Below are 13275 nucleotides of genomic sequence, written 5' to 3' on the forward strand. Positions count from 1 at the left end.
TGGAACAACAAGGGGTAATGCATCAGACACAAAGCGGGGTGAAGGGGGGGAAAGTAGGATAAGAATAAACAGATCCAACACGGCATAAGGAAAGGAGTTGCAGGTGAAAAAAGAATATGCTCCCAGTGGGTGTAATAAATGTCATACACAGGTAGAAATGGGAATCAGCTTGAAATCCCAGAAAAAAATTAATGAGATAACAGACTCGGGATGAATCCACAGATGAGAGAAGAGGGGGTTGAATGACTGGAAGTGAATGTGAAGTTTTACAGAGATGGGGGTGGGTGGTCTGTCAAAAGGAAAGGGATTCTAGGAGAATGCATACAAACTTGACGGATCGGGGTTGAGCCAAGAGGTGAGAGGGCAGGAGAATAAAGACCAAAATGAAGCTGATAAAATACTGCAATGCCACAAATGTGCATGCGGCAGATTGCTTGGAAATAAAACTTATGCTTCTTATTCTTAACAAAAATGACGTTTTCGTCGAGGTATGGACAACAGTGTTTTAAAGGGATCTTTTTTGTTTTCTTTCAAACTTTACATGGTCACTTCTCTACCGATGCGTTATGGTGACCATGTTATTAAGGTGATTTGTATGATGGGATTTTTATGACTACATCCAATGCTAACATGGTAACTATGTATTGTCACTTCCAGTGATTACAGTTAGGGTATGGAAGGTTCTAGAATGAAGACTGCTTGCGAGGCCATTGTCTCAACTATTTCTTTCTGATTTCCAGGGTCAGAGTGGGTTTACTGGTCCACATGGAGCATCTGGACAGCAAGGCAAACCAGTAAGAGATCATCTCTGCTTTCTTCCGAGATCCTTGAAATAATATCGATGAGAAACGTGGTTGAAGAGGTGAAATGATGGTGATCTAAATGCAAAAAAAACACGAGTGTTGCTTGAAATCGTTTGTTTCTTTTAAAGTCTGTGTAATCGAAGGTTTCTTCTTCTCTTAAGCAATGTGTTGACCGAGGATAATTAGCTTTTGGCAGCAGCTGTTCACCATTGTTAAGACCAATAAATAATTGTTTGATTGTATTTGGATGAAAATACAATTGTTGAACAAATCAATGTTGTTTTTGCATCTGCTGTTGCTGTTTTGTGTTTATGGACCTATCACCCAAATTACACCAAAATTACTACAGATCTTCCTGCTGAAAATTATTGATGGTCTAAAACCTAACATTCAGATTTCTTCAAAATATTAAGAAAGTTCAACAAACAGTCAGGCTTTAGTTGTCACTTAACACAAAGTGACAGGACAATCTAAGTACAGTTGTCAGCTCTCCTACATGCAGAGTATTTTTTATTTTTAAAGTCTTTAATATGATTCAGCCGTGGTTCGAACCGCCAACCTCCTAGACTCGGATTCTAACCATTACGCAACCGACTCTGGTTTAGTTCATGCAGTGTAAGCAAAGAATGAGAGATGGATGGGAATAACAGCTCTTTAAGTAGAAGCACACGAAGCTCACAAGCCATACCTGCCCTGCCTCCTGTTTCCAACTACGATGCAAAACAGATATACAGATCCCCCTTGTGTGTGCACTCTTTGTATGCCACATGCACTGCAGGTCAAAACTTCAGCGACACTCACCAGCAGAATGCAATTGAAGTAACTCTTTTTGCACCTGGCCCAAAAGTGCTGTAAGAGGTGGTATAGCCCTGACAAGTGCTCAGCACACACTCACACTGCACAAACATTGACGATCATACCCTTCTCTTTAACCGGGCCAAAGGTGTGGTACGAAGGTGTCAGGTCTGACAAGACTCAGCACACATTTGAGCCACACACAGATTGAAGCTCTTATACCTTTACCTTAACCAATATAAAGGCACAGTGAGAAGGTGGTAGTACTGACAAGAGCTGTGCAATGGTTGAGGCAGCGCACCTTCGGCGATCCACGGCCAAGCGCAGAATACTGATGTGCTACACATGCTTAAACACTCTGTGAACTAGCTCAGTATGCTGAGGTGCTTCTCGACCAGTATTCTGGATTGGGCATTCCATGGCCTAATTCAGCACATTCATGTGCTCTGCAAGCCTTGATCTAGCGCCCTTGGGTGCTTTGTTATCTGCGGTCTTGCTCTGCCCACTTAGATGATCCAGAAGCCTCATTGCAATGCATTCAGCCACTCCTTGATCCGATTTCCACAATCCATTGTCTGTCATTTGATTCAAACCCAGGGCTCTGAGTGTCGCGCTTGCTTACAGCCCGCTTTTTATACCGAAGCCACCATTACCTTTCGCCCTTGGCCTTTTCCCTATTCCTTGCTCCCAAACGTTATGGAGTGTTACAGGGGGAGGGGTGTAATGCCTATGTACACCCACTGATCCTCTACATTGCCCTTCCTCTTCCATATTTGCACAATTAGACCTGTCCTTCAATCCTGCAAAATCTAAAGCGTCTCTCATACATACAACACATGGCCGAAAGTATGTGGACACCCGAACATCACACCCATATGTGCTTGTCAAACATATCATTCCAAAATCATGGGCATTAATATGGAGTGGGACCCTTTGCTGCTACAACAGCCTCCACTCTTCTGGGAAGGCTTTCCACTAGATGTTAGAACATTGCTGCGGGGATTTGCTTCCATTGAGCCACAAGAACATTAGTGAGGTCGGGCACTGATGTTGGGCGATTAGGCCTGGCTCGCAGTCGGCGTTCCAATTAATCCCAAAGGTGTTTGATGGGGTTGAAGTTAGGGCTCTGTGCAGGCCAGTCAAGTTCTTCCACACCAATCTCGACAAACCATTTCTGTATGGACTTCGCTTTGTGCATGGGGGCATTGCCATACTGAAACAGGAAAGGGCCTTACCCAAACTGTTTCCACAAAGTTGGAAGCACACAATCGTCTAGAATGTCATTGTATGCTGTAGCGTTAATATTTCCCTTCACTGGAACTAAGGGGCTGAGCCCGAACCATTAAAAACAGGCCCAGACCATTAATCCTGCTCCACCAAACTTTACAGTTGGCACTATGCATTCGGGCAGGTAGTGTTCTCCTGGCATCCGCCAAACCCAGATTAGTCCGTCAGACTGCCAGATGGTGAAGCATGATTCATCACTCCAGAAAACGTGTTTCCACTGTTCCAGACTCCAATGGTGGCGAGGTTTACACCACTCCAGCCGACGCTGGGCATTGCGCATGGTGATCTTAGGCTTGTGTGCGGCTGCTCAGCCATGGAAACCCATTTCATGAAGCTCCCGGCGAACAGTTGTTGTGCTGACATTGCTTCCAGAAGCAGTTTTGACCTCGGTAGTGAGTGTTGCAACTGAGGACAGACGATTTTTACGCGCTTCAGCACTCGGCGGTCCCAACCCCCCCCCCCCCCCCCCCCCCCCCCCACTTCATGTCCTGAATCTTTATTAACGCACAGGTTTATAGCGTTTGCCTGGGAATTTCTGTCTCTCCAAAAGTGAAGCTCCGTTTCTGTCGCTCAGATGTGTAGCCAGTTTCTGTCGCTCAGATGTGTAAACATGACGTCATCAAATCTATATTTCGGCTAACCATGGGCTACCCCTTTGGCTGGTACGCGGCCGCTCGCTAGTACATAATATAGGATATATTTGTTATATGTTATGTTATAGGATATATAGGATATATGTTATATGATATAGGATATATATAGGATAGGTTATAGGATATATATGTTATAGGATAGGAATATAGGACCCAAATGACCCAGAGGACCCAAATGACCCAGAGGACCCAAATGACCCAGAGGACCCAAATGACCCAGAGGACCCAAATGAACCAGAGGACCCAAATGACCCAAATGACCCAAATGACCCAGGGGACCCAAATGACCCAGAGGACCCAAATGACCCAGAGGACCCAAATGACCCAGAGGACCCAAATGACCCAGAGGACCCAGAGGACCCAAATGACCCAAATGACCCAGAGGACCCAAATGACCCAGAGGACCCAAATGACCCAGAGGACCCAAATGACCCAGAGGACCCAAATGACCCAGAGGACCCAAATGACCCAGAGGACCCAAATGACCCAGAGGACCCAGAGGACCCAAATGACCCAGAGGACCCAAATGACCCAGAGGACCCAAATGACCCAGAGGACCCAAATGACCCAGAGGACCCAAATGACCCAGAGGACCCAAATGACCCAGAGGACCCAAATGACCCAGAGGACCCAGAGGACCCAAATGACCCAGAGGACCCAAATGACCCAGAGGCCCCAAATGACCCAGAGGACCCAAATGACCCAGAGGACCCAGAGGACCCAAATGACCCAGAGGACCCAAATGACCCAGAGGACCCAAATGACCCAGAGGACCCAAATGACCCAGAGGACCCAAATGACCCAAATGACCCAGAGGACCCAAATGACCCAGAGGACCCAAATGACCCAGAGGACCCAAATGACCCAGAGGACCCAAATGACCCAAATGACCCAGAGGACCCAAATGACCCAGAGGACCCAAATGACCCAGAGGACCCAAATGACCCAGAGGACCCAAATGACCCAGAGGACCCAAATGACCCAGAGGACCCAAATGACCCAGAGGACCCAAATGACCCAGAGGACCCAAATGACCCAGAGGACCCAAATGACCCAGAGGACCCAAATGACCCAGAGGACCCAAATGACCCAGAGGACCCAAATGACCCAGAGGACCCAAATGACCCAGAGGACCCAAATGACCCAGAGGACCCAAATGACCCAGAGGACCCAAATGACCCAGAGGATCCAAATGACCCAGAGGACCCAAATGACCCAAATGACCCAGAGGACCCAAATGACCCAGAGGACCCAGAGGACCCAAATGACCCAGAGGACCCAAATGACCCAGAGGACCCAAATGACCCAGAGGACCCAAATGACCCAGAGGACCCAAATGACCCAGAGGACCCAAATGACCCAGAGGACCCAAATGACCCAGAGGACCCAAATGACCCAGAGGACCCAAATGACCCAGAGGACCCAAATTATATGTATGTTTCTATGATGATGTATGTTTTGGTGAAAGTACATAATGTGAATACTAGTAGCAATTTTACAAAAACCATGGCATAATTTCAAATCTTGACCCGAGATGATAATTATGCTACATCATAATTTCCATGTGCCAACCTGGGCGGAATCCAAGTGGATTCACTTGACTTGTTGCTGTTACGAGCCAATTTTTTAATCTTCATTTCCCACCATCCTCGTCTAACTTGCTGTGCACATCAGCTTCCATTCATTGCCTTATCCACTGCTCTCCATGCTGCTTTCTTATTTTGCCCATGCAAGTGCATCACCCCTGTATCCGGTTGTCCCCTTGATGTTCTGTCCTTGATCTTCTCTATCCTCCTCCAAACCTCATTCTCGTCACCAACATGCGCCTTGAAGTGTCTCCCACGATGCACAGCATAAATTCCAGCTCAACCAATCCCATCATCTTCTCCAGTATGACTTCCTGCTTCTCTAGCTGCTTCAGTCCTTTCCGTCTGTGTCCCATGGATTGATATAACACACACCATTTGTTTCTGTATCATGAACCACCATGCCATAATTATCCGTCCCTCCCATCTTTCCACTCTGACCACATCCTTGCTGATATCTTCCGATATTAATATTCCAACACCATTGCTCCTTCCATCCCCTCTTGCTGCAACAATATGTACTCTCATACCAACCTCCTTATCCTGTCCCCTGTCCATCTGGTGTCCTGAACACACACTTCTGACTTCCTTCTCTGCATAATTTGCCCAAAACTTCCATCGTCTGTATGCCCAAAATCTGTCTGGAATCAGGCCCAACCTTATAGTAAGACATTGTACGACAATCACCTGAGTGTCTTGATATTTTTAAATGGGGGACTTGGTGGGCTTCTTCAAAATATATTTGATGCTCGTGCCTTTCCTTCATGAAAAATTTGAGTATAGATTGTTTGGATGAGGGAACAAAGTGATAGGTTTGAACAGCTAGTATGAGGTCCTTTCTTGGTTTTTGAGGAAGACGACTGTTGATATCAATGTTTATGGCTTAAAACTAAATTACATGTCGTTTGAGTTTTACTAACAATATGAATCAAAGGATAAAACATACATATATGCATTGACCTTGTTTTGAAGGTGTAAAAAGTCATTCAAAGCAAAAATAATATAATTTAATTAATGCCCTGTTTTTTACTTGCAAAATCAAAGATTTTTCAAGGATATTGGTCGGTTGCGTTTGTGGTTCTGTCTGTTTGTCTGTTTGTTTACTTGCCGGAAAAGATTCCGGCAAGTATGTTGATCGATTGGTTTCTCTGTCTGTCTGTCTGTTTGTCTGTCTGTTCGCAGTACTACGTCTACACCGTTGCACATAGAATCGCCAAACTACACACATATTTGTCTTACCCTGGAATAGACTGTGCCCAATTGATGATGTCATCGGTCACGTGGTTCGGCCGCCATCTTGGAAAAACCGAAAAACTTTGCACCTCTATATCTCCGAAAGGGCTGAATAGAAAAAATTGAGACATGGCTCATTGTAAAGAACTCTCCATGGGGAATAAAATATGTTAATGATGATGTCATAGGTGCGTCCATTATGACATCATCATTCGACAAGTACAAAACTTCATCCGATCGAGATGAAATTTCTTGAGCATAATCTAGGAATAAATTAGTTTAGATAATGATTAAAAAATAGATGATAGTAAACAAATAATGATGACGTCATCGGTCACGTGGTTTGGCCACCATATTTGTCCAAAATGACCGATAAAAAAAAAAGTATATTCTGGCAGGTCCTCGGTCTCTGACCGATTTTTCATCTGTTTGTTTGTCTGTTTGTCACTGGCCTACAGGTCACAATTCTAAACCGATCGTCACGAAACTTTACCAAGTTGTATAGGTCGTCCCAATTGAGAAGCCTATTGATTTTGAGGTTAAAGGTCATCTGGAGGTCAAATTTCTAAAATCGCCATTTTAAATCCGATTGACTTGAAAATTGAATAGCATTTGTATATTGTCACTAAATTCGGAAATGAACTATATTTGAGGTCAAAGGTCAACTCGAGGTCAAATGTGAAAAATCATCAATATTCATCCGATTGACTTGAAAATTGAACAGCATTTGCACATTGAGTCAATAAATAGGGAAACCAATTATTGTTGAGGTCAAACGGTCAAAGGTCAACTCAAGGTCACCTTCCAAAATCATCATTTTTCATCTAAATAATCGTCACTTTTCTTCCTATTGACCCGAGCTTTGATCAAGATTGTCAATTTAATCTTGATGAAATGGACAATTTGCTGTATCAATGGAATTTTTTTTTCTTGGGGAGGGGTGGGGGGGCGGATTTTGCAAGTATCGTGCTCTGCATGACGTCTTCTTGTTTTTTCCTTGTTGCTTGCAGGGTCATCCTGGCCTACCTGGACTGATTGGGCCTAAGGGAGCTCAAGGAGCTTGGGTAAATGCTGTATACTTTTCCTGTCTAATAACTTCTTTTTTTAAACAAGAATATAAATTCACTATTATTTAGAACAGCAAATACATTTTTTTTAAATGCAGAAACCCAGAACAAAATTAAGTAAATTATGTAATCTAAACTTGAGAGCATGCATTTGCATTAAAAAACCACCGTTTAGAGGCCATTTTTCCCCGCAAAGCGGGGGTTGGCCTTTTCGGGGACCGTGGTTGTTGTTGTTTTTTGGTCCCCTTTTTGAAGCAATGTTTTACGGCCGGATGCCCTTCCTGCCGCCAACCCTGTTTGTCGCCTTTTTACGACACACAGGGAATTACCAGTGAACTGGTACTCAATTGGTATTGTATTTGTGAGCTGGTACTTGTGAGTAGTGAGCTTGTGAGAATTGGTACTTGTGAGCTCCAGTGCATTGCAAGGTATAATTTGAGAAGTCATTGTGTGTGTGGTTTTTTGTGTGTCTGTGTGTCTGATTGTGTCTTTCTTTGTGTGTTGCAGTGTTTATTTCTGTGTTTGTTTGTTTGTTTCACTTATATGCACTTCTGAGCTGATGGATAGAATGAGTTGAAAACTGATGGACAACCATGGGTGCTTACAAGTGGATTTGAAGTAGTGTTTACGAGTATTACAAAATGTGATGTACACTCAGGGTGTTTACGAGTAGATTTGAAGTGGTAAAAAAAAAAATCATAATCGTGATGATTTCAGTTGGGGAGACGCAAATTCTCTTCATATAAATTTCGGTGAGAGTGTTTGGTTTTTCAGTTGGTTATGTTGAAGGGTGACTCTGTAGGGCTCAAAATGTTATGGGCTGAAAATAGAGGGTTATGCTGGAGAGTACAAAATGCACAGCAATAACGCTTGAAAGCACAACAGGTTTAATAAATAATAACCAGAATGAGGCCACAGGATTTACATATGAGTGCACTGAATTCAACCATAAATTATTTTTGAGCTCAACATTGTCCAAAAGGTAAACAGGCCAAAGGTCAATAACTTAAATAATAAAGAAATTTGAAGAGGGTTTGCATATCAGGTCACTGAATTCAACCATCAAATTTTTTGAGGTCAAAAGGCCAACATTGACCTAATTTATAAAATTGAGAAATAGGGCCAAAAACGATATACTGTCGGACCCCGCTATTCGCGGGAGATACGTTCCTGGAAAATGTCGCGAATTGTGAAACCGCGAATAGCGGGGAATTGTTTTAATGGTAAAAGGGGGAGATATGTTCCCAAGTCGCGATAATCTGCGAATAGAGAGGAACAAACCACGAATGGTGAGGCAAAATCCACAAATGATGAGGCAAATCCCGAGAATGTCGACAATAATCCGCAAAGGTCAATGAAAGTCCCGGAAATGGCGAGATAAAACCTGCAAATGGCGAGGCACATCCCGAGAATGTCGACAATAATCCGCAAAGATCAATGAAAGTCCTGGAAATGGCGAGACAAAACCCGCAAATGGCGAGGCAAATCCTGCAAATGTCGAAGAAAATCCATGAATGCATGCCGTGCCAGTTTCAATGGGGAAAAGGAAGACAGCTAATTGCACTAATAGATAGTGAAAGCCATGAAAACGCAAAGCACACAGCAGTGAATGTTGAAGCAGGTCATGCTCGCGGCTCATAGAAGATGTTTTTTTGTGTACATCCAGCTGCTTTATGCATGGCTGGTGAAAGATAGCTTTTATAAATGTGTCAAGCTAGCAGGTCGTGAAAAAAAAAAATTGTGTCCCTGAAAAACCGTGAATTCGCGGCACACGGCCACAAATAGTAAAAAAAACCTGCAATTTCACGGAACACAACCGCGAATAGAAAAAAACCGTGAATGATTTTTCATTTGTCTGTCTGTGAACAGGATAGCTCAAAAAGTTGTGGATGGATTCGGAATTTGATGGAGAGGTTTGGTATGTGACACGGACAAAATGATTAGATTTTGGTGAAGATCTGACCGGATTAGAGAAATTTTTAAAGTAATTCTTCACCATTGAAAGATAGGGCTAAATCCGATATATAGCACGGTACCTCAAAAAGGTATGAACGGATTCGGACGAAACTTGGTGAGCTCGTTGGGTGGGTGCATGACCAGAGAAATTGATCAGATTTTGGTGAAGGTCCGAATACGGATCTGGAAACTATTTTTAATTGATTCTTTGTCATTGTTTAATAGGGCAAAAACGATATATAGCATGATATTTCAAAACGATGTGGACGACTTGTGACAAAACTAGGTGGATGAGTTGGTTAGGTGACAAGAACAAGCCGATTCGATTTCGGTTCAGGTCCAAATCCAGATCCGACCTATCAGTGGATACAAAACGTGAACTGGTCAACCTGGCGAGGGTATTATGTTCTCTAATGAGTGCCATTCGAGTTGTTTCTTTTTCTGATCCCATGCTGAATCAAACATTTCCCTGCATTGTACATAATTTCTCTTTCCAATCATGGATGGCCAAAGTTGTCATATTATATAATTACTTAGTGATTGCCTTGTGCATAAAATCAGGAGCCAATTTTATAATAATTCAGGTAGCCAGGTATCTGTACACGTATGTGTGATGATCGATTGATGTGTCATGTTTCTCGAACAGGGCATGAAGGGAAAGTCAGGAACACCAGGAAGGTCTGGCTTACAGGGAATACCGGTGAGCTGTTTCACTTTTGCCTTCAATCATTGTAATTTCAACAGTTTGCATGATTTTCATGGAAGAAGGTTAGGCGTATAGGAGTAGGTTATTTAAGCTATTGTGGACACAGACTTAGTCTCGCACAAGTGCATGGATATGGGATTCACATTTTTGTCAAACCTTTATTTACATTAATAATTTATGTAGTTTGGGGAAGTTTATCGAAGATAATGGGAAATTTGAAAAGATACAATGAGGCAGAACTCCACCGACTAAAACACAAGGATTACCTTCCTACTAGCCATTTTCACTATTAATTAGTAACTTCTTTGACATCCAATTTCACACTGTATTAAGTAGCAGAAAGGCCCATCAAAATGACGGGTGACTCTTTTGTATGTTCACAATATTCAGCCTTGAAAACTCGGGCTGAAACAGAAATTACGAACAAAAACCTTAATTTTTTACACAAATTGCTCATCCCTTTATTTGGTCTGCGTATCGACAATAGACCGCTGCAACGCGGATTACATACATGAAGCAAAAACATGCCTACTGCCTATGTGCGCATATATATAATATATTGTGTTCATATTGCTCAGATAATTTCAATTGCACTGGGCCATTGGCTACACGAGAGGCCTTCAGCCTATGCTCCTTCACAAAATGGCAGACGGCTGATCTTTTCAGGTTACAGTTGTGGGTTGTGGGTGGAATCGGACCAGCTGTCCAACCAATGGGTACAGAGCGGACATACTGTATGTACCCACATACACCACAGCTCCATTATAGTATGATTGTGCACACTTTCACATAATATTTACCATTGACAGAAATCCAGGTAGGAAAGTTCACAGATTGAATCGGTCCGATGGAGTCACAGAAGTCCTTTGCTGAAGTGGCATGGCTGTTGAGAGAGGTACCAACACCCAGCCAATTGGCATGATGACAATTGAAATCATCACATATGAGAAAGAGAGGGTTGGGATGAGTTCTAATTAGAAGGTGTGTCCATGTTGTGAGAGAGAGATAGAGATGTAAATGTAGTTGCCACTGTTTAACAGATGGTACAACAGACAGACAAACATGAGGTGGGAGCAGATATTAAGTCACAGCCAAAGGTACTCCTGGGGATTGGGTGGTGTAACAGCAAAACATGGTCAGTCAGAAATGGAATTCTTAATGTAAAATGCAACTTCACTGCCAGGACAGGTTTAGGCAACAATAGCCAGCCATCAAGACCAAGGATACAATAGCCAGCCATCAAGACCAAGGATACAATAGCCAGCCATCAAGACCAAGGAAACAATAGCCAGCCATCAAGACCAAGGAAACAATAGCCAGCCATCAAGACCAAGGAAACAATAGCCAGCCATCAAGACCAAGGAAACAATAGCCAGCCATCAAGACCAAGGAAACAATAGCCAGCCATCAAGACCAAGGATACAATAGCCAGCCATCAAGACCAAGGATACAATAGCCAGCCATCAAGACCAAGGAAACAATAGCCAGCCATCAAGACCAAGGAAACAATAGCCAGCCATCAAGACCAAGGATACAATAGCCAGCCATCAAGACCAAGGATACAATAGCCAGCCATCAAGACCAAGGAAACAATAGCCAGCCATCAAGACCAAGGATACAATAGCCAGCCATCAAGACCAAGGATACAATAGCCAGCCATCAAGACCAAGGATACAATAGCCAGCCATCAAGACCAAGGAAACAATAGCCAGCCATCAAGACCAAGGAAACAATAGCCAGCCATCAAGACCAAGGATACAATAGCCAGCCATCAAGACCAAGGATACAATAGCCAGCCATCAAGACCAAGGAAACAATAGCCAGCCATCAAGACCAAGGAAACAATAGCCAGCCATCAAGACCAAGGATACAATAGCCAGCCATCAAGACCAAGGATACAATAGCCAGCCATCAAGACCAAGGAAACAATAGCCAGCCATCAAGACCAAGGATACAATAGCCAGCCATCAAGACCAAGGATACAATAGCCAGCCATCAAGACCAAGGATACAATAGCCAGCCATCAAGACCAAGGAAACAATAGCCAGCCATCAAGACCAAGGAAACAATAGCCAGCCATCAAGACCAAGGATACAATAGCCAGCCATCAAGACCAAGGATACAATAGCCAGCCATCAAGACCAAGGATACAATAGCCAGCCATCAAGACCAAGGAAACAATAGCCAGCCATCAAGACCAAGGATACAATAGCCAGCCATCAAGACCAAGGATACAATAGCCAGCCATCAAGACCAAGGATACAATAGCCAGCCATCAAGACCAAGGAAACAATAGCCAGCCATCAAGACCAAGGAAACAATAGCCAGCCATCAAGACCAAGGATACAATAGCCAGCCATCAAGACCAAGGATACAATAGCCAGCCATCAAGACCAAGGAAACAATAGCCAGCCATCAAGACCAAGGAAACAATAGCCAGCCATCAAGACCAAGGATACAATAGCCAGCCATCAAGACCAAGGATACAATAGCCAGCCATCAAGACCAAGGATACAATAGCCAGCCATCAAGACCAAGGATACAATAGCCAGCCATCAAGACCAAGGATACAATAGCCAGCCATCAAGACCAAGGATACAATAGCCAGCCATCAAGACCAAGGAAACAATAGCCAGCCATCAAGACCAAGGATACAATAGCCAGCCATCAAGACCAAGGATACAATAGCCAGCCATCAAGACCAAGGAAACAATAGCCAGCCATCAAGACCAAGGAAACAATAGCCAGCCATCAAGACCAAGGATACAATAGCCAGCCATCAAGACCAAGGATACAATAGCCAGCCATCAAGACCAAGGATACAATAGCCAGCCATCAAGACCAAGGATACAATAGCCAGCCATCAAGACCAAGGAAACAATAGCCAGCCATCAAGACCAAGGATACAATAGCCAGCCATCAAGACCAAGGATACAATAGCCAGCCATCAAGACCAAGGATACAATAGCCAGCCATCAAGACCAAGGAAACAATAGCCAGCCATCAAGACCAAGGAAACAATAGCCAGCCATCAAGACCAAGGATACAATAGCCAGCCATCAAGACCAAGGATACAATAGCCAGCCATCAAGACCAAGGAAACAATAGCCAGCCATCAAGACCAAGGAAACAATAGCCAGCCATCAAGACCAAGGAAACAATAGCCAACCATCAAGACCAAGGATACAA

At 43.6% G+C, this 13275-nt stretch overlaps 1 protein-coding gene across 1 annotated transcript in view; it reads left to right on the top strand.

The window, feature by feature from the left end:
- The window catches only part of LOC137433187 (uncharacterized), a 275834-nt gene that overhangs the window by 200113 nt on the left and 62446 nt on the right, over window positions 1–13275 (top strand). Inside the window, exons 40-42 of the mRNA XM_078783996.1 lie at window positions 741–794; window positions 7368–7421; window positions 10027–10080. Coding sequence (XP_078640122.1) covers window positions 741–794; window positions 7368–7421; window positions 10027–10080 — 162 coding nt within the window. The remainder of the gene's footprint in view (window positions 1–740; window positions 795–7367; window positions 7422–10026; window positions 10081–13275) is intronic.

The sequence above is a fragment of the Myxine glutinosa genome, chromosome 8 (assembly GCF_964187855.1).
Source record: "Myxine glutinosa chromosome 8, kmMyxGlut1.1, whole genome shotgun sequence".
In the NCBI taxonomy this organism is placed as follows: domain Eukaryota; kingdom Metazoa; phylum Chordata; class Myxini; order Myxiniformes; family Myxinidae; genus Myxine; species Myxine glutinosa.